At 44.3% G+C, this 25,004-nt stretch overlaps 1 protein-coding gene across 2 annotated transcripts in view; it reads left to right on the top strand.

The window, feature by feature from the left end:
* The window catches only part of CLUAP1 (clusterin associated protein 1), a 61,121-nt gene that overhangs the window by 18,357 nt on the left and 17,760 nt on the right, over positions 1-25,004 (top strand). For both annotated transcript variants that reach the window (XM_027655010.1, XM_027655009.1), the window contains exons 6-9: positions 1,826-1,909; positions 3,630-3,763; positions 5,133-5,274; positions 20,458-20,530. In XM_027655010.1, coding sequence (XP_027510811.1) covers positions 1,826-1,909; positions 3,630-3,763; positions 5,133-5,274; positions 20,458-20,530 — 433 coding nt within the window. The remainder of the gene's footprint in view (positions 1-1,825; positions 1,910-3,629; positions 3,764-5,132; positions 5,275-20,457; positions 20,531-25,004) is intronic.

The raw sequence follows: 25,004 nt of genomic DNA, 5'->3' as shown, positions 1-25,004 counted from the left end.
ATTTCTCAGTGGACAGAGGGATGTTCACAAGCACTTCAGGCAGTGTAAGCTGTCACTGCCACCCACAGATGTAACTCCTGTCACTCTCTCCAACATAATATTTCTACTTCTTGTGCCGGGAAAAAAGCCTTTGTGCAGCATGTGGTTGGATTGCTCAGAGACTTGGTCCAGCAGAGGAATAAGCTCAGCACAAAAAGCTGTTTTGTTTTGTTGGGGTTTTTTTTGGCTGGATGAGCTCCCAGGTTGGGTTCACCCTGCAGTTCCTTGGACTTGACTTGGTGGGGAGGGAGCAGGCTCTGCCCCTGTGCAATCTGGAGTGTCTGGCATGGTTTTAGCAAAGTTGTTGTGTCTACTTCCAGAATTCATTCTGGAGTGTGATAAACAAAGTCTTGTTTCTATAAGTTTTTGAACAGGAGTTTATTATATGGTAAAAGCAAGCAGCCAGCTGGGTGACAGAAATGGGGACAAATTTCCCAAATCTGCACCCCTACTACAGTGTACATTTGGCATTTATCTTAGCTACTTCATGCATATTAATTATATCATATACATTTTACATTTTTTTGCTAAGCATTTAATATATGGGGGTTTTTTACAGCTAAAGCTAAAAGGGTTATCTCTACAACTGGTCATAATTCATGCATTCTTGGATGAACAGGCGCCTAAAAGATGTAAAGTTCTACCATATTTTATTCTTAGGATAGCAGAGAGGTTTTAGGGCCCCTTGACCTTGTAAGGGTCTGTTTTATTTCTTTATGGGGGTGTAATTAAGTTTTACAATCCGTTTGTTTTATTTTGATGTAATCACCCATTTGTTTCACGAATCACAGTTATTTATTTATCACATGGAGTAAGCTGGGTTTGCCTGTTGCAATGTGTATAAAGCATTTTTAGGTTCTTAGTCGGGTGTTTTCAAGAGAGGTGCTTTTCCCATCTTTATCCACACGTTACCGAATGTTTTTCCAATGTAAGATGGTTTTAAGGACATTGGGCTGCAAAATTCTCTCTCCTTCTCCCAGTACAAAACAAGTAAAGCAGTTGTTTTTATGTAATGACCAGGTCAGTGTTTAAGACATCAGACAAGTGCACCCCTAACCACATGTGTACTCAAAACTCCTGAGAGTGGAAAAGGCTTTTTCCATCCTTTGTGATCTAAAGAAAGATCCCTGGGGTTCTTTGAGGAGTTTGAACCACTTGTTTATCAGAACCAGAGAAGCCCAAACATCTGCAGAGAACGATTTTCACATGGGCATAGGAGGCACGTGGAATATCCTGAGTTGGAAGGGACCCCCAAGGATCATGAGTCCAACTCCTGGCCCTGCACAGGGCACCCCAGCAATCCCACCATGTGCCTGACAGGGTTGTCCAAACACTCCTTGAGCTCTGGCAAGCTCGGGGCTGACTGTCCCAGCTGCCTGCAGAGTTTGGTGGCTTCATAATCCTCCTGGCTCCATGGTTTTTGGAACACTGTGCTCATCTACCTGCACTGCTGTTTTCATGGGTTGTGTTGTAAAGGTGAAGGAATCTTTGTGCCCCCTTGCATACCTTGCTCCACATGGAAAACCAGGGCAGTTGCCAAAAGTCTGCATCCAAGAACACTTGCAGTCAGACAGTAGCACTTAACCTTGTTTTGAAAAGATGCCTCACTTAACTGACTTTTTCTCATCTCCTGTTCTTTAAATCATCTCAGCTTTGGTGAATAAACACTAACTCCTACCCCATTTATTATGCAGATGGTCCCATCGCTGTTGCTTGATCACCCTCAGTTCTGCATACTACTGCTTTGTGCAGCCTGGAAACATGTTGGTGTATTTTTATTTCGTAGGAAGCAAGAACAGAATCTATTGCCAGACCTTTGGAGATAAATGAGGCTGAGAAGGTGATGAAAATTGCCATTGACAGTGTTCTGGTAAGCGAAATTATATTTATTTCATTGAAAAAATATAATTTCTCTCGTGCAAGAAGGACATAGCTCTTTTTATCAACAGTGAATGAGGTAGGGCACAGTGATGGCTGTGAGCTGGCAGAAATCACACCTGCAGCAGGAAGGGTGAGCAGGAAGGGTGAACAAATCTAGCAACAGCACCTAGAAGATGTTAAGATCCTCTTTGCTGCACTGTCACACTATGTAACTGCTGGTTCAATGTGCAGAAGCATTCCTTCATCAAATAGCTGCACTTGGCCTCTCTCTTGGGAGAAAACACATTTTAGTCATATTCCCTGGCTTTCTTAGGAACTTTGCCCCAAAAGCTGGGCAGAAGGGATAAAAATGGCCTAAATCAGCACGGAAATCTACATCCCCCCACCTTGTCTAAGCTGTGTAAACTCTGCAGAGTCGGGGAGTGACCTTGGTGACCCAAAATGTGCTGGTACCTCTGGAGTTGGGAAGCTTGGCTCTGGAAGCAGGATAGCTGAGCTAAAGGGTAAGAAGAGCTAATCAGTGCTAATCAGTAGCACTGTGCTAATCAGTGCCCTGCCAGGGCATTGTCGTGGTTCTCATTTTGGAGGAACTTCTGTCTGTCCCAGTCATGGCAGCTCTGTCCTTGCTCCAGTGCTTGGGTTCCTGAATTTCCAAACCTTTTGCTGTGCTGTGTGAGGAGGAGGGTTAATCAAATCCTAGTGATTACTATCAGTTAGTTAACTGCAGACTGTATCCAGTCCAAGTGTGGAATTACAAGGAGTGGAGTTGCAGCTTTAAACAGCCAGTGCATGATCAGTAGATATTCCAGGTGATCTTATGTTTCTGCTCCTGCTCACAGTCTATCTGAATATTAAAGGTTGTTAACATGCACTTTGCATTCTAGCAGTAACACTGATGAACTAAAAGCTGCATAGTAAACTGATTGGCTTCCAACAACATGTACCTTAGCTAATTAATTCTGGCCCAGTTAATTAAGTGACCTGTTTGAGCTGAGCAGCACCAACAGTTGCTGCTGGAATTTCAGCGAGTCTGAAGTTCTCTCTCTCTTCCTCAAAAGATGCTCATGGTTTCCTGAGCATGAGCACACTGATTGTACTCATCCTCATGAGCTGGAATATTCCCACTTCCCCCTCCAGCAGCACCTGTGTTAATGTTCAGGATGCCTCCCATAGTTTGAAAAAACAGATAAAGCAAGATTTAGAAAAGGATGAAGATATTCAGATAGAGTAAGTTCTTTACAAAAGCGACCTTTACCTTGAAAAGGAAAAAAAAAATTATGAAAACAAAAAATTCCCTAAAATAATACCAAGAAATAAATGCATTTCTCATCTGTGTTTATGCAGATAGAATTGTGGAATCATTAAGGTTGGAAAAGACCTTAGTGATTCCATTAAGATAGGTTTCAAAAAGATCTTAATGGTTCCAAAAGATAGGCTTCTATTTATCTTTTACTGCTTTTTCAGTGAGAAGGAAAGTTAAAGCTGTGGGTTTTTTTTTCATTTTCTTCTTTAAAAATGTCTGAAAAAAGTAAGGTGTTTTAAATTTAGAAGTGTCCAGTTAGTTCATTATCCTGGTCACAAAGAACTTTTTAATTTCCATTACCTACTTCAGTAAACACAGATGAGATTATACAGAATGATGTTCAGCATCTGAAAGATAATTCTAATTATTCCAGGGCCAGCCACGATTCACTTTCCTTCTCTTTTAGGAACAAGTCCAAAAGACTAAAGACATGTTGAATAATGTGGCTTTGGATGAAAGCAATTTGGAAGCCAAGATTGAAAAACGAAAATTGGAACTGGAAAGAAGCCAGAAGAGGCTACAGACTCTACAAAGTGTTCGGTAAAGATTATGAGCTGATTATCTGTTGCATAAATGAGTTTTAGCATAAAGGGTGGAACTGTTCCCAGAGGCTTCTACCACCAGTTCAACCACCAGTTAAAAAATTCATTCTACATCCCTTGTTGGGATCAGTTCCTCTGATCCTGACATAAAATCTGTAGAATCATAGAATCACCGACTGGTTTGGGTTGGAGGGACCTCAAAGCTCATCTCATTCCACCCCCTGCCACCATGGGCAGGGACACCTTCCACTAGCCCAGGTTGCTCCAAGCCCTGTCCAGCCTGGCCTTGGACACTTCCAGGGATCCAGGGGCAGCCACAGCTTCTCTGGGCAACCTTTGCCAGGGCCTCCCCACTCTCACAGAGAAGAGTTTCTTCCATATATCCAACCTAAATTTCCCCTCTTTCAGTTTGAACATATTACTCCTTGTCCTATCACTGCAGCTCCTGATGATGAATCCCTTTCTGGCTTCCTCGTAGGCCCCTTCAGATACTGAAGGTATCAAGGTATTCAGGTTTACAGTTTGGGTTGATTTCTTGCCCTTAATTAGGCTGCAGGTTTATACAAGCTACAATCTGACCTAGTATAAAAAAACAAGGGGAAATACTAGAAAAATCAGCAGTGGAAGGAATGCCATTGTTTCACATACACCTTTGGATCAGTGTCGGAGGAAGTGTACTGGGGAGGTGTGAAGCATCAAGCAGCAGCAGTGGTTTTTAGGGTGCAGTATTTAGCTGTGTGGTATTAAGGACATCATCACTTCGTCACACAAGTCTAGTTATTCCTGTAATGGCACAGGACACTTTTGTGGCAAGGAAGTGCCCAGCAAAGTATGTGATTTACCAGCCACGCTAAACACTAATTTTTTGGAGTTGTGGAACAACTTAAATTCACCTGCTAAAGGGGCCAAAATGCTGCCTTTGTGCCTGTGTGAAAGGTCATGGTAGTGGGTGCACAGTAACCTTCCTTTTGCTTTATGTAATTTCTGCATAATGGTTTAGTGAGCTTTTGGTGTCTGAAGCAGTGTAAAACCTTACAAACAAAAGGGCCTTTGAGGCTGGTTTAGCAGACATGGAAGGGAAGCTGCAAAACCAAAAGTGTATTTCAGAATTCTGCATATGCAGGGCAATATTTATAGAATCAGAGAATCACAGAACTTTTGGGTGGTTCCAGCTCAGCCCAACCCAACCCCCCAGGTTTGGGCTGGAAGGAACCTTAAAGGCCATCTCATTCCACCCCCTGCCAGGGGCAGGGACACCTTCCACTTCACCTTCCCTGTCCAGCCTGGCCCTGAACACTTCCAGGGATGGGGCAGCTGCAGCTTCTCCAGGCAGATTTCACTGAGCAGCTTGTGCTTGTTCTCCCCAGTCCTGCTTTTATGGATGAGTATGAGAAGATTGAGGAGCAGCTGCAGAAACAATACAGTAGTTACCTCGAAAAATTCCGTAATCTGACCTACATGGAGCAACTCCTGGATGATCATCGACGGGCAGAGCAAGAGATGTTTGAGGTAAGACAGCTCAGAAATGGTCAGTAGGACCGTAGAGCCTCTAGTGCTTGTCCTTAGAACAGAAAATGTTTCAATGTCCCTTCACAAAACAACATCACTGTCCGTAGAGCCAGCTCTGAGTGATGGCAGGTGCTGGGCAGCTCAGTGGGTGTTAGAGCTCTTGGCCAAACACAACAGCACGGCTTTATTTTCTGAGTTAGAGAAGTTAAACCAGTGTGGTTATTATGCCCCTTGTCAGTCTCTGACCCACTGAGTCATTTTCAGTTGATGGATTTTGTACATGAAGAAGGTTCTCAGCATTTCTGATCTTTGCTTACAGTACATTAATCAATGCATGTGCATACCTACAGTGTATGTGCTAAGAGATATTGGGTGCTTATTTTTATTGTCTGCCAACAACTGTTATATAAGGGTTTCTCATCACAAGGCTCTTCCATTTCCTCATAGTAGCAAAAGAAACAGCAAAGAACATCAGTGAGGAGATCATTTGTGGTGGGATCCTCCCCCATGGAATTCAGTTTTGTTTGGCAGAAATTCTGTTCTCTGTCACCTTGCTGAGTTCCATCAGTTCAGGGGGATTCTCCAGATGGGTAATCTGCATCTGTGTCTTGTCTTGCTCCAGACTTCTCTTTGGGTGTTTACTGGACTGTAATGCTTTCAGCCAGTCTTTCCTTCAGCTTCCTGTAGCTTCGTGTTTTGTTGTCTGGCTTTTCATCCTTCTCACAGTCATTACCCAGTGTATGTTCTGTTCTTCATTGAAAACCTGTTTCAGTGAACACTATCCTCTTGAACCTCAATGCTGGTGGGTGTGGTGGGTGTGCTACACCTGGAGTTACAGAATCACAGAATCGTTTAGCTTGGAAGAGACCTCCGAGAACATGGAGTCCAACCTGTGCCCAATCCCCAGCTTGTCAAGCAGAGCAGAGCACTGAGTGCCACATCCAGTCCTTCCTTACAAACACCTCCAGGGATGGGGACTCCACCCCCTCCCTGGGCAGCACATTCCAATACTTAACAACAACCCTTTCCGTGAAGAAATTCTTCCTGATGTCCAACCTAAACCTCCCCAGGCACAACTTGAGGCTGTTCCCTCTCCTCCTGTCCCTTGTTCCCTGGGAGCAGAGCCCGACTTCCCCCCCGGCTCCCCCCTCCTGTCAGGGACTTGCAGAGCCAGAAGGTCCCCCCTGAGCCTCCTTTTCTCCAGGCTGAGCCCCCCCAGCTCCCTCAGCTGCTCCTGCTGCTCCAGCCCCTTCCCCAGCTCTGTTCCCTTCCCTGGACACGCTCCAGCCCCTCCATGGCTGCCTTGTTGTGAGGGGCCCAGAACTGATCCCAGGACTGGAGTTGCCTCAGCAGTGCAGCCAGGTAACCAGTTGTTAACCAATGCTTCCTCTTTCCTTCATCACCCTTGGTCACAGGGAAAGCCATGCTGTGTCCTGTTGAGAAGTCTCAGATATTTTGCTTCATTATTGGCTTGAGGGATAAAATAACTTACCTTTTCAAAGGTGATGTGGGCATTTGACAATTTGTTAATCCCTGTGAACCAATTTCCCATTAACTCCCCCTTTTTGTAAGCACTATCTCTGGAGATATTTTTCCACCTAATATCTGTAGTCAACCTGCTATTTTCATATGTCTTGTTTTATAATCTTCTAATTCTTGTCCATATCCTTAGCCCTAAAAAAAAAAATAAGTCATCAATTAAATCATAATCTTGAAATGAAGCCTAAAATCTGATTTTTCCCTTCTGTTCAAATGCCGTTGAGACTTAATAGCCAAAGGAGAAATGCTTTGAACTGAGCTACCTGCAACTGGTTATGAATTCATGTGCAGAAGTTTGTTAATGAGTTGGTGGCTCTTTGGGGGATTTTTGTTAAAAGATAATAAGACAAGGAAAAAGCCTTTGTCATTCAGGGCTGTGCCATGCCTAGAATATGGAAAGCATTTTTTATTTTCCTTTTTCTCCTTCTTTCTGTGAGGCACCTGGGAATCCCATATGGTTTGGCTTTTCATTTCCTGGGATAAGCACGGAAACAGTGCTGCAGCATAAAACAGAATTAAAGAGTGTAAAAGCTTGGGACAAAAAGATGTGGTTTTTCTCTGCACACTTCTGTTACTTGTGCCTAAAAATACTTCTAATACATAAATGATGAAACTCTGACCACCTTTTTGTGGGCAGCAACACAGTGACTCAGGCAGCCACAACTGCTCTGCTGTAGAAGCTCTTGCTTTGGTAGGAGAGGAGGTTGTGTGTGTCTCTTATACCCAGACTTTCAGGAGTGCTGGAGTCTAAACTGTTACTTGGAAGTCATTATGAGATGTCAGTCCTCAAAATCCAACTCCAGGACTTGGGAACTGAAAGAGGATGAAGAATTTCAACCTGAAGAAGAGAAGGCTCTGGAGAGACCGTAGAGCCCCTTCCAGTGCCTAAAGGGGCTCCAGGAGAGCTGGAGAGGGACTTTGGACAAGGCCTGGAGGAACAGGACACAGGGAATGGCTTCCCACTGCCAGAGGGATAGTGGGAAGGAATGTTAGGTGGGATATTGGGAAGGAATTCTTGCCTGTGAGGGTGGGGAGGCCCTGGCACAGGTTGCCCAGAGAAGCTGTGGCTGCCCCATCCCTGGAAGTGTCCAAGGCCAGGTTGGACGGGGCTTGGAGCACCCTGGGCTAGTGGAAGGTGTCCCTGCCCATGGCAGGGGGGGTGGAATGGGATGAGCTTTATAGTCCTTTCCAACCCAAACCATTCCATCATTCTATGATTCTAATCTGGGTCCCAGCTAAACCACTTGCTGGTGCACTGCTGTTTCCAAACCAGTGGGGGGACTCTCCTATTTTTATTTTTGAGAGATATTGCATTGTTTAATCCATTTTCAATTAGTCTGTTGCCAGCCTGGAACACAATGGTAGATCTCTCACTTCTGTCAGTCTCGATCTGCTTTCCAGGTGATGCTTCACTTCTTTAGCTACTTGTTGGGTTGTTTATTACTTGCTTGAAGAAAAAGAACAATTTGCTCCAAAACAATGCTGAATGTTGTCCTAAAGTTTATAATCTTGTGTCATTTTCAGCATCAACAGGGGAAAAAGTAATGAGGATAATTACATTTAATCCATTTTAATACACACTCTCTCAGCTGTCAGAAAACACTGAAAATTATGTTGATTTTTAACCCAACCCTGATTTGTGTTTTGTTCCACCAAACAAATCTTAATTATCTTCTGCAGAATCAGAACGAGGCAATTCTTTTATCCTCTCTCTGCATTTTGCTAAATAGCTTGCCAGCAAAAAGCAACAGCAGTGTAATTAGATTAATCCAGCACTCCCTGTGCTGCTCTGAGAACTGATTCCTGGACCCCTCTCCTTGACTTGGTGCATGTTTTGAGGAGGAATTTTTGTTCTGATTGAGAGACCCTTCTGAATAATGAGATTAATTTCCCCTGCAGCTGGACTCAGACCTGGTTTGGCACCCTGCTGTTGTCACACAGCTGATGATCTGGGCCAAAGTGCATTTCCTAATTAGAAAAGTGATTTAAAGATTGTACCCAGGCACGCAGTTTTAATTAAGTGACATTGAGCCCTTCCAGACTGCAGTGCTGGTGGTTGGTGTGGATTCCTTAAGGTTGATTTTCGTGCTGTGGGTGCTCAGTCACATGGAGAGCAGAGCCTTGTAGCTCCTGGTGCTGCTTTGCCTCCTGCTCATAAGGAGTGCTGGTTGGAGGGCCATTGGTGGGAGTCTCCTGCCAGGCACTGGGCTGAGAAACTCTCTGTGTTCAAAGGGACTTAAAGGTGTTGAGTGAACCAAACAGTTAATTGATGATGAAATTCACTCCTGCAGAGCACCTCTGATGTAGGAGCCCTTTGAAATTTATGAAAAATATTAAATTACTTGTCCATTATCAACTGGAGATGGCAGAAATCCTCACATGACTCCTCTCTTGAGTGACTTTCTCACACTTACTGACAAGTGGTCATGTCACACTTATTCTTGGATCCGAGGAATTTGAACAAGTGCCTTTTGTCTTTGCAGTTTCCTTCACCTCTTTTTTACTTCCAGCCACCTCTTTTATTCTGCTTCTGTTCTTTTGTGGAATTATTCCATCTTCCTGCAGCTCTGTGCTGAGGCAGGGATTTATGTGCTGTGTCTCCTCAAAGATTTGCACTTATTTTTCTGCTTTGTAAAAGGATTCAGCACAGTTGGTTCATTTTTACCGTTTCCAAGATGAAATAGTTTTGGATGTTTAGACACAAAAGCTATTAGAACTTTAGCTGTTCTGAAAAAACCCAATTTTATGGGGTTTTCAGATTTGGGGATTGAACTTGTCTCTGGATTTTGAATGAATGCCTCTCTTTTAAAGAACAATACAGACCAATACAGTTCAAAAAGGTGGTTTTGGAATTAGTTTGTGTCGTGCCAGAATAAGTTGGCAATATCCTTTAGCATTTGCCTTTTCCCTAGAGAGAACATGCTTATTCTTTCTAGTGCTTCTCAGAGGACATCCCTGAAGTACTTTCTTCTACAGCTGCTTTCTTCTAAGGTGTTTTCAGGCTGCTTTTATGCTGGTGCTGTGAAATCTCAACTGAAGACCACCGTGAGGTGGTGGACACAGGGATGAGGATGTTCTGAGCCACTCGATTGTTATCTTTGGTTTGGGATTGCTTAAACCATTTTCCTCTTCATCATGGTGGTATTTTGCAAGGGTATGTAGTGATAGAACAAGGGGGAATGGCTTTAAATTGAAATTTGAGAGATTTAGAGTAGATATTAGGAAGAAATCCTTCCCTGTGAGGGTGGGGAGGCCCTGGCACAGGTTGCCCAGAGAAGCTGTGGCTGCCCCATCCCTGGAAGTGTCCAAGGCCAGGTTGGACGGGGCTTGGAGCACCCTGGGCTAGTGGAAGGTGTCCCTGCCCATGGCAGGGGGTGGAATGAGATGAACTTTAAGGTCCTTTCCAACCCAAACCACTCCATGATTGATTCCATGATGTGGCTCTCAGTAAGCAGTGCTTCATGATTAAACAAGGAAAAGCCAAATAAACAGACAGTATTGTGACTTTCCCTTTGCAACCCACCCTCTGCAAATAAACTCCCCTCTTCTTTAAAGTCTTTCAGAGTTCTGATATCAGAGCTTCTGAATATGCACATAACAGGGATATCAGAGTTCTGCTCCAGTCTGAGATGCCCCTTGGTTCTTGTTTTTTGCACTGAGCTGTCCCACTGGAAATATTGGATTCAGCATTCCCACTGCATGAATAATTAAAAAACCTGCTGTTTATTGAAATAGCCAGCAGAAGGTTAATATGAAAACTGGTTGGTTACAGTCTTTAATCTTCTAACTAATGTACATTTGAGTTATGAGTGGTTTAAACATTTTTATGTGTGCCAGGAGAGCACTGCTGGTCCGGCGTTGCTGAATTGTGTTGAATATCAGATGTAAAAGTAAGCACAGGCATGTGAGTTGTTGATTGCTTCTATTTTGACCTTTAGTCCAGTGTACAAGGATCACAGTATTGGTGCACTGAGGCACACAAATCCCATAATGGAGAAATGTGGAAAAAAAATAGAGTAGGGAGAAGGCAACACACAGAGAGGGAGTAGGGGCAGGGGAGCACAGGAGAAAAAGACAAGAGAAATTATTGGCAGAGAAATGATGATCACTGAAAGGAGAAGCTGGAGATACAGAGAAGGTGGGAGGGCGTGTGGAGAGTGTGTTAGGGAAGATGGAAATGTTGCTGTGTGCATTCATTTCACTGAACCAAAAACCTGCAGTCCCCCAGCAATGCCATGGCAACTGGCTGCAGGCTCCCAGAGGAGCCTCTGGGTGCCCTGAGGCAGGTGTGTGCCTACCTGCTCCTGGTGCTCTGTTGGTGCTGTCTCCCAGTAAAGCTATAGGAAGACTTCCTGGGAAATGAAAAGAGTTGAGATGAGTTCTGTTTATCTCAATCGGATCAATCCCCTCAGTGCTCAGAGATCCGTGGATTCATCTGGAATATCTTGACATCCAATGTGCCAGGTGGGCAACAAACTTGTCATAGGATCCCAGATTTGGGGTCATTTTACTCACAGCTTCAAGTTCATGTCTGACAGACTCTAGAACTTACTTTGTCACGAGCTGGAGATCAAACAAGAAATTATTGAAACCCTAATCACAAGTTTTTCTGAGCAATGGAAAGATTCACATCCCACCTTCAGCAGCCCATGAAGAGGGAAAGAGGTTCCTTCTGCCTCTGGGCTTAGTGCTGTGGTTGGATATGAACCCCCTGCACAGGCTACTCAGTCTAGTTCTGTCGTGCTGCTGTTGTAAATCTGTGCTAATTCTTTTATAAATTAAATACTCTGCAGCTGGGGAAGGAAGACAGGGAAAGGATCTACCGAGTTTTGCAGTCAGGCAAGCTTCTTTGTTGTGGCACAGAAACTCACCCAATGATCTGATCTCTAATGAATTCAGTTTTTAACTTGTCTCACTGAATTTCTTGTGCAGTGACTCCACTCCAGAAAAAAAACCATCAGTGCATTCTGAATATACTGCCTTTAAGTCTTACATATTCTCTTTATCAAGCTTCATTTGGTAAGAAGATGAATAAGTGTCTTGTACATGTTATGGTCTTTCTGCCTTCCTTGCCAGCCTGCATAATCCTTTTGAATATTCACAAAGACTTTAAATGTCTGAATTATGTAACGGAAACCACTTGAAATTCCCTGGGAATAGGAGACAATCAGATCACTTGCAGCAACACTGATTGAACAGGTCAATTTATGTTTCCTCCCCAGAGATCGACATTTAAATCATTGAGAAACATTTAAATGGGGCGATTGTTTGAAAGAAAAAGCTGAAATAACTCTTAATTTGGGACTGATGTTTGGTGCTTTGCACCAAATAACATAAGTAGGTAATGTTAAAATGATGTCTGTGAAATTGAGGAGCTTTATGCTCTGCTGCTGGTACTTAGTGGAAAAGAGAAGCTGTGAGATTGGCATTTTCGTGTGCACAAACGTGCATAATCTCATCAGGTGCAAAACAGTAAGAGCTGAGTTTTAAATAGTAAAAAAAATCTCAGTCTTCTGGCTGTGTGAAAGCAATTTCTGGCTGAGTTCTGTGAAATGTATGAAAGTGGAACCCTGTGCACATGTGAACAGTGAGCACTTGGATAAATGTCCTGGCACAGAACCTTGGCACGGGCTGGCAGTGTGAGTTACTGCTCTCTGCATGGCCACTGCCTTCTCTGAGAGCTCCAGGAATCCTTTGGAGAGGATTTGGGTGTTGGAATGACCAGTGGGCCAAACTGTGCATTTCAGAAGAATTGCAGAAGGGTCAAACATTGGGAACAAGGGAAGGTAAGAAATCCCAGGACAGACTGTACACCTTTCTGGCCTGGGACTGTGAGTTGTATTTATTTTGCTAGAAATACAGTTCCATTCCCACTTGGGCCTACCTTGAGCCTGATACAGTCCTGAAGTCAATGGAAACCTGCAGTGGAGGCCACTGTACTCTGAACCCTCTTTTTTTCATTTGCTGACCTGGAGAGCTGTGTGCCTGTCTCCTTCTCAAGCTTTGTTCCACCTTTGAGAGGACTGAGGAGAAACCTGACCTGATCAGAGCCTGGCCTGTTAATCAGGGTCTAACTCACCTTGGCAGTGCAGCATTCCCTGTAAGTACCCGCTGCCAGCCCTCGTGTAATGAGAAAACTTCAGACAGTGCATCCTGCATCTTTCTTCCTACTCAGCCACAAGAATATTTAAGCCAACAGCTCCTGTTTCTGAATCTGTAGAGTAAACTGGAATGAGGCAGTGTCCCTGCTATTATGTGGAGAAGAACACAGAGTTATGGAAACTAGAGAAGCAGGATGGGTAAGGTGAAACTTGGTGGTGTTGTAGTTGCTGGTGGCCCAAAGATGATCACCTGCTCCTTTTGTGTTAAAGAATCAGAGCCTGGTGCATGAACAGTCCTGGAAACAGTGCTTGTCATCCCCTTTCAAAAGAGATTTGTTGTCTGCATCATTAGTCATCTGCACTTCCTCCTTCTCTGACCCACCACAATGAGATACTTTAAAATAGCTTTATCCCAGTCATCTAAGGATTAACTAGAGCACTGTCCTGGTGACCAGAAATTAGGAGAGCAAATGTTTTCAAGCTGGAGAAGTTGTTAAAAACAGGTCTGTAATTTCTATGCTTGGGCTCTAAGAAGACATAGAGAGGGGCTTGATGGTACTGCCTTTTAATTTGGGTGAGAAATAAGAAATGGACTGAAGTGTGCATCAGCCACCTGTTGAAGAGATTCTTTGCTGCAAGAAATGTGCCCTGTATTGAGCTAATTGATCTCAAGATAGAAGGCAGCAGATTCCATTATCAGTTCCTGGAACTGCCAAGTTCACCAAGAACAACTGCTCTTTAATATAATAAACACTCTCCTTGAAAAGAGTGACTAATCCTGACCCTCCTTCGAGCCTTGAGGCTTTGTGCAACCTCTGACAGAGGGAGAGGATAATTCAGGTGTCACATTCTAGCAGGGACGTGGCAGTGGCTGCTTTGTGGTGGTGAGCAAGACACCACTGCAACTACCAACTCTCAATCAATATTAATTTGGATGATGATTTCTTCAGACACTGCAAACTGACCTCAGGTTTACATTAAAGGATCGTGCACTAATTCAAATAAATTACACATCCAAACAATATCACTTGTGAGCTCGCTACAATAAAAATGTAATCCTTGAAGGGAATGTTTAATGAGCTGTTATTGAGTCATTATAATTCATCTCTTCCACAAAAGCAAATAGGAAAAACGGAGAGTCGTCATTATGGTAAATTTGCATTTTATGTAATAATGAATACAGAACCCATTTGATTCACAGGATAAAGTCCTCCTCTGTCAGGTTATTTTAGGCAGTTGGGAATTTGTCAGTGTTATTGCTGACTTGAACCTTCTCGGAAGGATTTTGACTTGAAAATTTTGGGCAAAAAATGTTAGTCTGGTCTTTTTTTTCCCCCTTCTTTTTTTCTTAGTGCTGTTTAGATTTCTCTCAGTGCTGGCAGGTGATTTAAAGCCTGTCATCTCCACTGGTCTTATGTTGCAGTCTCTGCCAGTGCCTTCCCAATCCTTCTGTCTCTCAGCCCTCTTGAGCTGGGCTCTCCCATGGGCAGTCACATAAATCCTCAGCACAGAGTTCAGTGCTGTGTTGTCTCTGATATTCTGCTTACTTGGCTCTGACCTGTGGTTCCTGTATTGCTCAGCAGTATTTCTTACATCACAGGACAGTTTGGGTTGGGAGGGTCCTTAGAGCTCCTCTTGTTCATGAGCTTTAAGGTCCTTTCCAACCCAAACTGTTCTATGATAAAAAAACCCCAAAACTCAGTGGCTCCTCCCTCCTCAGAAGGGAATGTTCAGGGCATTCAGGCTGCTCCTTTGTAGAGGGAGCACTCACTCCTTTTCACCTCCCAGCCTGTCCTCTCTAGGATGTCTGTATCCATTGGGAGCAACCCTGCAAACGTGGGAACGGGCCACCACATTCTGTAATCCCAGTGGGATCACAGCTATGCACATTCTAATTCCTCGTTATGTTTCCAATGATGGATGAACTCCCAGGAAACTATCAGTGAGACAGTCTTAAGCTGTGCCAGGGGAGTTTTAGGTTAGATATTAGGAAGAAATTCTTTACAGAGAGGGTAATCAGGCATTGGAATGGGCTGCCCAGGGAAGTGGTGGATTCTCCATCCCTGGAGGTTTTTAAGATGAGACTGGATGTTTCATCAGTGCCATGGGCTGGGAACCACAGCAGGGTTGGATCAAGGGTTGGACTTGATGATCTCAGAGGTCCCTTCCAACCCAGCTGATTCTGTGATTCTGTAATTCTATGAACTTGTGGTCAGGCACTTGAGGTGGGATCCTGCTTGTGCTGCCTTCACAAGGAACGTTCCAGAGCCTCCCCTTCAGTGTTCACAGTGCCCCATTTCTTGTCAGGCTGATCATCACCATCATCACCATCATTGCCTGACAGACCTTGTTTGAAGCCCCCCTCACAGGTCAACAAGCCTGATGCTAAAGGTTCTTCTACTCCACTGTTTCAGGTGGATCTTCCCTCTCTCCCCCAGTCTTCATTCCTCAATGGAATAAAAAGGAACAAACCCCAGAGCATTGCAGTCATGTCTAGTCAAGTGTAACTACAGCCATGTTCCAATTCAGAACCTAAAACTGGACATGAATTTAGGATGAGGTGTTTAACAGTAGCTCAACATCTAGGAAAGAACAGCTCCAGGTAGGTTGGTACTTGGTGCTTCCATGAATTCCAGTCCCTCCCCTGTGTGTTGTCCCTGGCAGGTTTGCTCTCATCGGGAGTGCTGTCACATTCCCCACAGTTCCTCCTCCTCCTTGTATCTCACTCCTGCTGAATGAATGACAACACCCTCTTATGAAAAACAGCTGCCATTGTGTAAGTGTGGCAGGAGCCAATCTCAGCTGCTTTGTTCTGTGACAAAGCAGGAGCAGCTGCCAACATGAATAGTCAAGGTGAGGGTGAGGCTTTCAGTCCAGCAGCAAATTGATTTGCCTCAAGTGTAGGGCAGGGCAGTAGGAACACCACTGTTCTCTAGCAAATCACTAGAGAAAAAAATGGAAGGAAACATTCTTTTCCCTTGCTAGGATGAAAACTTTAGACACAGGGATGTCTAGAAGACTTCTGGTATTGGGAGAATGTGAGAAAAAAAGGAGTAGCTTAGGCAAAAATTGAAATGCTTGAATCCAAACGCAGAAAATCAATGAGCTTCAATTGTTGTCCAGACTTACTTGTTTTAAAAGCCTTTGTATGTCACCAAAAAGGCTCTGTAATTCCTGTTGCTATTTACTGTGTCTGGGCTGTTGATGTGTCACCAGACAAGGGCTGGTGACTAAGGAGATCTCAACCTGGTGCTAAAGGCCATGGACAAATCTCTGGGAATAAAACGTAGTTCTGACTTGATATAAGGAAACTTTTTCACCCTTTGGGTAGTCATCCAGTAGAACAGGTTGCCCAGACAGGCTGATCAGTCTCTCCCTTGGAGGTCTTTAAGATCCAACTCCAGCCCTGAGCACTGTGGTCTGATTGTGTTGCTGGTCCTGCCCGGAGCAGGAGGTTGTGCTGGGACTTCTGAAGGTCCCCTGCAGCTGGAGTCATTCTGGTGCTCTCTGTTGGCAGCAAATCCTGCCTTGCTGCCCATTTCCCTTGGCTGTTTGCAAAGGGATTGTTCAGATTGTTCCTTTGGGCAGATTTAAATCTAGAGGAGGCTGCAAAACGTATGAGGCAGAGAAGAATTTCCATCTCAGCAGAGATCTGTCTGCCCCTAAAGCAGCATTGATCTCTAGTACCCTGAAAGGCCTGGGAGTCCCCTCTGAGGGGCCAGATCGGTTCAGATTTTGTGTTAATTGGTATTTAAATTATATTAATTTGCCACTGTGATTCCACAGTGTAAGCTGCCACTTCCTTTGGGTAAAATTCACTCGTAGAGTAAGATCCATAGAGTGTTTCCCTGCTGCATTTCAGTCCTGCTTGTACACTGGAGAGGCTGAACAGGGGGCTTAAATATTGGCTTAAATATCCAGCATCCTGAGGTAGCCACATCATTCCCTGCAGGAGCTCCAGGCAGTCCAGGCCACCTCTCTTTTTCCATGGAACTGTCGCTCTGTCACTGCACAGAAAGTGGGACTGGACCCGTGGACAGTGTTGTGTGTTGGAAGAGCATCTGCAGCTTTCCAGTCCATCACCCCCCTGGATCTTCTGCCCTGTCACATCTCAGCAGCCCTGGATCACACAGAAGTGCCGAGCCTAAACCAGAAAAACATCTCTGACAGTCACAGTCTTGGTTTTGCTGAGCTGATATAAATCACATCTGTTAAAACAGTGTGATGTGTGGGGAGTGGTGTCTGTGTCGAAGGTGGAAGCTGGTCAGGCCAAAAAATGCAGCTTTGATGATTGTAGGCATTCAAAACCTTTAAAAAATTAAGTGATAAATTCTGTTTGCTTTCTGGCTTTTTGATCTGCCATCCCTTCTGCCCTCTCTTCGAAGATCTCACTTGTTAAGGACAGTAACCAGTGGTTTGCTGATGCTGTCCTGGTTCTGACTGGTTCAGGGCTGCCCTTTTAAACCAGGTTTTGTTGCTGCAGTTTTTAGTAAGGTTTTGCAGGGTGTAGCCTGGCAGTGGTGGAGCGATGGGCTGCTGTTGGAAGGGATGATGTACAGACTCAGCAGCTCCCTTGGGCTGACAGTGGCATTTGACTGGCCATGCATCAAGTTATTCAGAAATCTAAACTGGCAGAAAATCAACATTTTTTTCCTGCCATCTAGTCCCTGGACTGGCTTGTGATGAGATCAGCTGAGCTACTGGCAGCAGCACAAGTAAGAGGCTGGAGGGAAGGGGGAGAAGGGCTCATCTGTACCATGAAACATTCTTTTAGCCTTCATTTCTCTTGTATTTCGAGTTCATAAGCCCCATCTTCTTAGCCCTGCTGTTCTCCCCACAACTGCAGCACCCCCTCCTCCCTTGTGCCAGTCAGGAGTTTGGGCAGACACATACTGAGCTGGAGTGGAGAATTTACCTGGCTTAATTTTGTTTGGATGGATTAGTTTTCTCCAGGTTTCTTTTGTGTCACTGCACAAGTGCTGCCCCAGAGCAGGAGTGGTAGAAGGGAAGGAGCAGGAAGCAAAGCAGGGAGGCTGCTTATTTGTCTGAATTGGAATTGCCAGCTTCAGGTGTCTTAATGTGTGCCAGGAATTACAGTATCAGGCAATGGTTGTTTCTGTGCCCATTATTTCACTGGGCTGTGAACGTTCTAAATGTGCTTTCGGAGTTCATGAATTTGTCTCCATGACATTTGGGAAATGTCCTTTTCTCTCTGTCCCCTTTTTTTCCTTTCTCTGCCGTATGCACTGTGTCAACTGCAACAGCCAGTGGGGTTGGGATTCAGATGGGTGACTGATTCCTCACATATCCATTTGTCCCAAAGACACAGCAGTGGGGAGGCTGCACTGGGAATGTTTGCTGGGGCAGGGGCAAGACTGGTTTAGATCACTGACCATCTTTAAATCTTGTGACTGACTGGGAGGAAGAGGTAGGGAAAGAAGAGAGCAACTGTGAGGCTCAGTCAGGAAATGTTGTGACCCACTGTTGGAATGGGTATGTTCATGGAGACCAAAGGAGACACTGGTAGTGGTTACCCTTCTCAGTGGAACTGAGCTGTGCAGGTGTGTGGCTGCTGTGTGGTGCAATCACAGAATCCCTGAATAGTTTGTGTTGGAAGGGACCTTAAAGCTTATCTCGTTCCACCCCCTGCCATGGGCAGGAACACCTTCCACCAGCCCAGGTTGCTCCAAGCCCCATCCAACCTGGCCTTGAAAGGAGGTCACCTGTACCATGGTCAGCAGCCCGGAACAAGGAGGCAGGAACCTTTATTGGCCCACTTGCCATGATCACACCATCCTCAGCATCCCTGCACCTTCCCTCTCCTTTCATCTTTGGCCCCACTCTTCTGTCCTCCCTGTCACTTGTTCCTTTACAAAGGAACTCATAAAGAACAGTGTCCTCAATAGAATGTTTCAACATGCTTGTGTCTTTTCCTTCCTCATTCCTGCAGATGGAATTGGCTTCTCCTTGCAGAATATTTTCCCATCACTTTGGAGGTTTCAGTAATTTCTATTGATGTGGGTTGTGCTGGAGTGTCTCATCCTGTGTGATTGGGCATCCTGACCTTTCAGCTCTGTCACCCTGGACACTGTCACACCTGCTCTGGTTTTGCAGGGTTATTCCTAGGTCCAAAGGATTCATTAGCAGCCTTCCCAGCATCCATGGATGTCTCTGTTAGCATTGGAGAGTTTGTAGAGCAGACAATTTGTGTCGTTGTCCAAAGCAGATTTTTGGATCAGAATTTATTCTCTTGAGAGAGGCAGCGAGCTGGTTTCTCACCAGGCACAGGTGACATCTCACTTCTTCTTACCACCTGTAAACATCTTCTCTGCAGGCTTTTCCAGCATGAATTTCAACCCCCAAGTCAGATATTTATGCCAAGTTGTGATGTCTCATGCCAGTCTGTCGCCAGACCTCTGTTTCCAGCAACTTCCTCGTGGGCTGGATGGGCCTTGGAGGTTCCTTTCCCAGCTTCCATGCCATTGCCAGATGTATGGAGACACATTTCCACCTGAAAGTGTACAAAGGTTGTGCTCCATTCAACCACTTCCAGATGCTCTTCTTGCTTTCCTGCCTCTGTCCCATGGATATTCTAGATGAGTCCGTGTTTCCTTTCCTCAAGTGCACTGTAAGTGTGAAGGTGTGATCATGCCAAAGCAACTGGTGTTTTTAATTATGTTTTGCACAGAAAAATCAAAGGCTCAGAAAAATCTTACTTCAGTCCACAGTTAATTAGCTTTCCTTTGCCTGACTGGAATTGAAGAGATTAAAATTAGGAAAATTTGTGGCTTCAATCAGCTCTTGCCACCTGTTTAGTACTGTAGGTTTATCTGCACCTAATTCTGTGCATTCATATCTTACCTGCTGTATCATGTTTAGTTTGCTACTCAAAATTTAAATTTAAGCTAGAGGTCATTAAAAATATATTTTTCTGTCTGATGCTGCAGTTGGAATAGTGTGATTTTCTCGTGTCATTGACCTTCATTTGAACAGTTCTCCTTTGCACCTAAATACTACAGTGTGGTATAATACATGGCTGTACTTTGACAGCTTATTGAAAAGGTTGTTTGCTCCACTTTTGTTTGCATGCTTGGAAATGTGTGAATTCCTTCTGGTTTGGATGTGTGTTAGGAAGCTGCAGTCATTTCACAAACCACTTCTGGTTTTTAATAGAGTATTGGCTGAAAACAGGTACCAAAGCCTGCTTTCCAAAGAAAGCCACTTGCCTGCTGTAAGAGCAGTAGTTTTCGGTGGGATAAAGACAAATGAACTCATTTTCCATGCAATAAGTGGTGTTTCACCCAGTGGGAATGTCTTTCAGTGCTTTATTTGACCTGGGTACACGCTTTATATCCTGACCCTCACAGTCAAAGTAGGAGCTGCCACGTTTCAAACAAGACCTTTTTTACATGAAATTTATTCGATGCTGACATTTTCTATTCTCATTGTACCTGTGAGTGCCCTGAACTGTTGTGGTGGGACCATCCAGTTGGCTCCTTGAGTGTGGCAGCTTTTCCAATCCAGTTGTTGTTTCCTCTTGCAGGAAGCAGCAAACATGTTACGGCTTATGCAGAACAGGCTGAAGGAGGAGGAGCAACACCTGCTAAAGAGTGGAGGTAAGTGGCATTTCTTCACCTCTGGTGGTAGTAGAGAAGTTTGGTTGGTTTTTTTTTCCCCAGACTTACTCTTAATTAATTAGAATTCTAGCTGAGGATCAGAAGGGAGTAACAAACTCTTGAGGTTCTGTAAAAAGCTCACAAACAAGATTTTGCTCCTTTTGAGCTAAACATCAGCAAAAACTTCCTCATTGATTGCCCCTGTGAATTTAATATTGCAGTCTGTGCACTTTTACTTGATAGTGGGAGAAACTAGAAGGAAGGTTAATTCTCAGGATCAGAGGAAGAGTTCACAGAAGCTGACATTGAGTAAAGATATAAAAGTTGTGCTTCACAGTTTGCTTGGTGGCTGAGATTTTCAGAGCAGGCATATGAAAGAGGAATTTCACTCATTTTTGCCCATCTTTGATCTCATATCAATGAGATAAAAGGTGAAGACATTTCAGCTGAAATATAGGATTTGTAATATAAATTGCAAGAATGTGGAATTGTGTCAAGGATTCACTTGAGTGAAAAAGTTCACTGCTGTCTGATAGTTTCCAAGGTAAGTAGGTTTCAGAGGACTGTCATCACTCCTCAGTAATTGGCAGTGTGAAGTATAAAGTGAAAATTTGCTAACCTCCTTTCTCCTGTCTGTGGATTTTACTTGGAAAACTGTTCTGTCATTTTGCAGCTCTGAAATAAAAGGAACTTTACCTTTTAGTGAGTAATTTAACTGCCACCTCAGAACGTGATTATGACTTCCAATGAGCTAAAAATATTACAATAACACATCTTTATTCAAGTACTTAATTGTCATAATGAGTATTCATTTTAGTGATAGAGAGCACCAGGAACCTGTTTTCCAGAGCTGGCTCATTTATTGACTGTCCCATAACCTTGGCCAATCGAGTCATCTCTGTCAGCTCCAGCCTACCTTTGTCTGCAGAGGCTGTGGGAGTTTGCAGAGTTGTAACTGAGACAGTAAATTTGGCTCTTGGATGCTGTTTCCCAGTCATGAGCATGGAGGTTAATTTATGGGAGGTTGTAAAGCTCCCTGAGACCACATGGAACAGTCAGGTATGTAAAGTAAGATACACAGGTGTCCCCAGAAACACCAAGGCAGTGGAAAGAATTCAGAAAGTTTATTTAGAAGGCCAGACCCCACTCTGTTCTCATTTTTAGTTAAATGATACCCTTTATACAGTTCAACCCCAAGGGATTTGCCTTGCTAGGAGAATGCAGAGGTTAGTTATGTAAGTGGCATGGTGTCCTGTTAGGGATGTGTTTACAGAAGAGCTGTGTTAATCCCAGGATCCTAATCACAAGAAAAATACGTGTTTTGCACAAGACAAAGAGCAGCAGAATCACTGCAGCTTTGCTTGTCCAGCCTCTCCCAAGGTTAATAGTGCAATGCACTCCAAAACCAGGAAGCAGTGGGATGGAATTTCTGCTGGAGAGGGTTCACAAGAGACCTACAGCCTGATCTGGCAGTGATTTTATCAAGAGGACTGGGAACATGGAAGGAAATGGTATGAAGTGCTACATACATGAGCACTTAAACCTTCCTTGAGTTCTCTTTGGATTTTGAGTGCTACATCCTCCTCCTGAGATAGGATGTGCCCTGTAACGAGCCAGTCACAGGGAATATTAAAAAAGGCCTTTTCTTCACTGTCAGAAACATCTTTCTAAAGTAGGTTTTGGGAGGGGAAATTACTTCACAGAATCATGGAATCACAGACTGGTGTGGGTTGGAAGGGACCTTAGAGCTTCACCTGCCACGGGCAGGGACACCTTCCACTAGCCCAGGTTGCTCCAAGCCCCGTCCAACCTGGCCTTGGACACTTCCAGGGATCCAGGAGCAGCCACAGCTTCTCTGGGCAACCTGTGCCAGGGCTCCTTACCCTCACAGGGAAGAATTTCTTTCCAATATCTTGTCTAAACTGACCTTTTTTTCAGTTTTAAACCATCACCCCTTGTCCTGTCACAACAGACCCTGCTAAATACTTCATTATTCCACTTGGAGTTTTGAGTAATGCCTCCCACATGAAGCAAAGTGCTTTTATCCTGAATTTTCTTCCATCTTTAGTTTGTTGAGAAACTTAGGACTTTTTTTGTCTGGGCCTTCAGCCCAACAGAGACATTGTGCCTGTTCACAGGACAGTTGAAGTGGACCCTGCTCTGACTTGGTCTTGCTCACGCAGCGGGTTCTGGAGACGGAGGGATGAGCATCTGCTCTGCTCAGTGCAGGGTGGGCAGGCTGGTTTGGTGTCCCCCAGTGCCCTAAGATTCTCTGGCTGAATCTCGGTCCAGGGTGGTGAAATGAATTTCATTTGCACAAATGCATTGATTTCCTACCCAGAGGGGTAGCACAGGCCAGCACCTTCTGCAAGGGAAAGGGAAGGTTCTCTCCCTCTCATTACACTTTGCCCCTGAGAGCTGCAAAACACTTAATGAGGTTCTTCTAACTGCCTGGGCTGGCACCTGGTGATAAATTTGTTGCCATTAACTGATAAAAGTCAGTATCCATCCTGCCTCTGTAAGAACTCTTTGCCTACCTGCTAATTGATGCAGTTCTTGTATTGTCTGCATCCCCTGACCTTATCTCCTGCTAATTTGGTAGCAAGGGTTCCAAATCAACAGTTCATTTCTCAGTGCAATACAGTTGTAGGAATCCTGGAAGCTCTCTGTTACAGAGTTTCAGGCTGAACTAACAGCAGAGAAGCCTAAATCATGTTTGTCATCTGAGTTGTGCAGGTCTGTGTTAAGGATATAAAAAGTCCAGGGATATGTCGTGGCATCTCATAAAATGGGCAAAAATGTTGAGGATAACTGATAAACAGTCTGGTTCTTTTTTTCTTTTGCTAGCATGCTTTGCAAATCAGCTTTGATTTCTGACTGAGCATCTCGATAAAACCACTGCACAAAACCAGAAAAAGCCAACACTAAATTATATGAAAAATATGAAAATGACATAAAGATTTTGAACTCTAAATACAGATCAAGCTTTGAGTATTACCTGCATGATGAAAACATACACAGTTAAGTATTTGCAGCAGTATAGAAGTGTCTTTTGTGCTGAGCAGTAAGGAAATTGCTGTTATTTTTCTAATCTTTGCTCTCAGAGAAGCTGAGAGAGGATGTGGTGTCTCACACACCTGCTGCCCGGGTGCCACATCCAGGGCTGGTGCCAAATAAAAAAATCCAGTTGCCTGAAACTCAGGGCTTGGTTTCCTTGTAGTTAATGGTGAAGTGACTCTTCAGACATTGTATTAGACAGTGCTGGGGTGAGCACTGTGCAGGGTGGTGGCAGAGCCAGGTCAGGTGTGGTTACTGGATGCTCTGACACCAGACTGTGTGAGAGAAGGGGGCAAGGAAGGTCACTGACCACAGCAAAAATTCAGGATGTTTTCTCAGGCTCACCCAAGGTTGGAAAACATGTTTGTTGAGCAAAAAGGAACAAGTGTGAATGTTACTAGACTGAAATACAGTTTTCCAGAGTAATCAAATTATTACATTTGCAGATCTTTTTTTCTCCTCACTTTTTTACACATATTTTCACGTGCATTTTCTCACATTCTTCAAGAAGTTTGGGGTTTTTTCCAATTTAAAAGCAGACAGTGTAGAATCACAGGATCCCAGAATGGTTTGGGTTGGAGGGTCCTTAAAGCCCATCTCATTCCACCCCCTGCCATGGGCAGGGACACCTTCCACTAGCCCAGGTTGCTCCAAGCCCCGTCCAACCTGGTCTTGGACACTTCCAGGGATGGGGCAGCCACAGCTTCTCTGGGCAGCCTGTGCCAGGGCCTCACCACCCTCACAGGAAAGAGTTTCTCCCCAGTATCCCATCTAACCCTGCCCTCTGGCAGCGGGAAGCCATTCCCTCTTGTCCTGCCCCTCCAGGCCCTTGTGCAAAGTTCCTCTCCAGCTCTCTGATTTTTCTCTATAAACTATATTTTTAAATAAGTAAAATATTTTGTTTTGAAAATCTTAAAAAAAAAACCCCTTTGAATTTTTCAAAATATTTCCTTCCTTTCTTCACTGACTATGCCACTTTCTGTTATGCTGCTCCAGTCAACCCACCCTACATCCTCTTGCTTGGTGTGTAGAATGGATAAACATCCACGTTCCACAGCATTTGGAAATCTGCACTACTTCAGTTTTGTTCAGCCATAGCCACGGGATTAACTGATGCTCCTGGGTCCACCCTTTGTGCTGCAGAGTTGGTGCTTTAAAATCTGGCAGCAGAAAACAAAAAGCCCCATTGCAGCAACTGTGGGATTTGAGGTGTAGCTGTGGATCACTGGGTAATTCGTGGATGATATTGCTGATGCTCAGCATTGTCACTGCAGGGTGCTCAGATCATCCATCTTCCTGTAACAGACACTTGGAACTAGTCCACAGGAGTTCTTGTGTTGTGCTTGTTAGATAATTGCAAATTCACGTTCTAATTTAATAGTACTTTGATGGGTTCTTGGCTTGTTAGAAATATTAT

This window comes from Corapipo altera, unplaced genomic scaffold, assembly GCF_003945725.1.
Source record: "Corapipo altera isolate COAL_440 unplaced genomic scaffold, ASM394572v1 98, whole genome shotgun sequence".
NCBI lineage: Eukaryota > Metazoa > Chordata > Aves > Passeriformes > Pipridae > Corapipo > Corapipo altera.
Note: the sequence above shows the minus strand (reverse complement) of the source record. Positions and strands in the feature narration are given on the sequence as shown.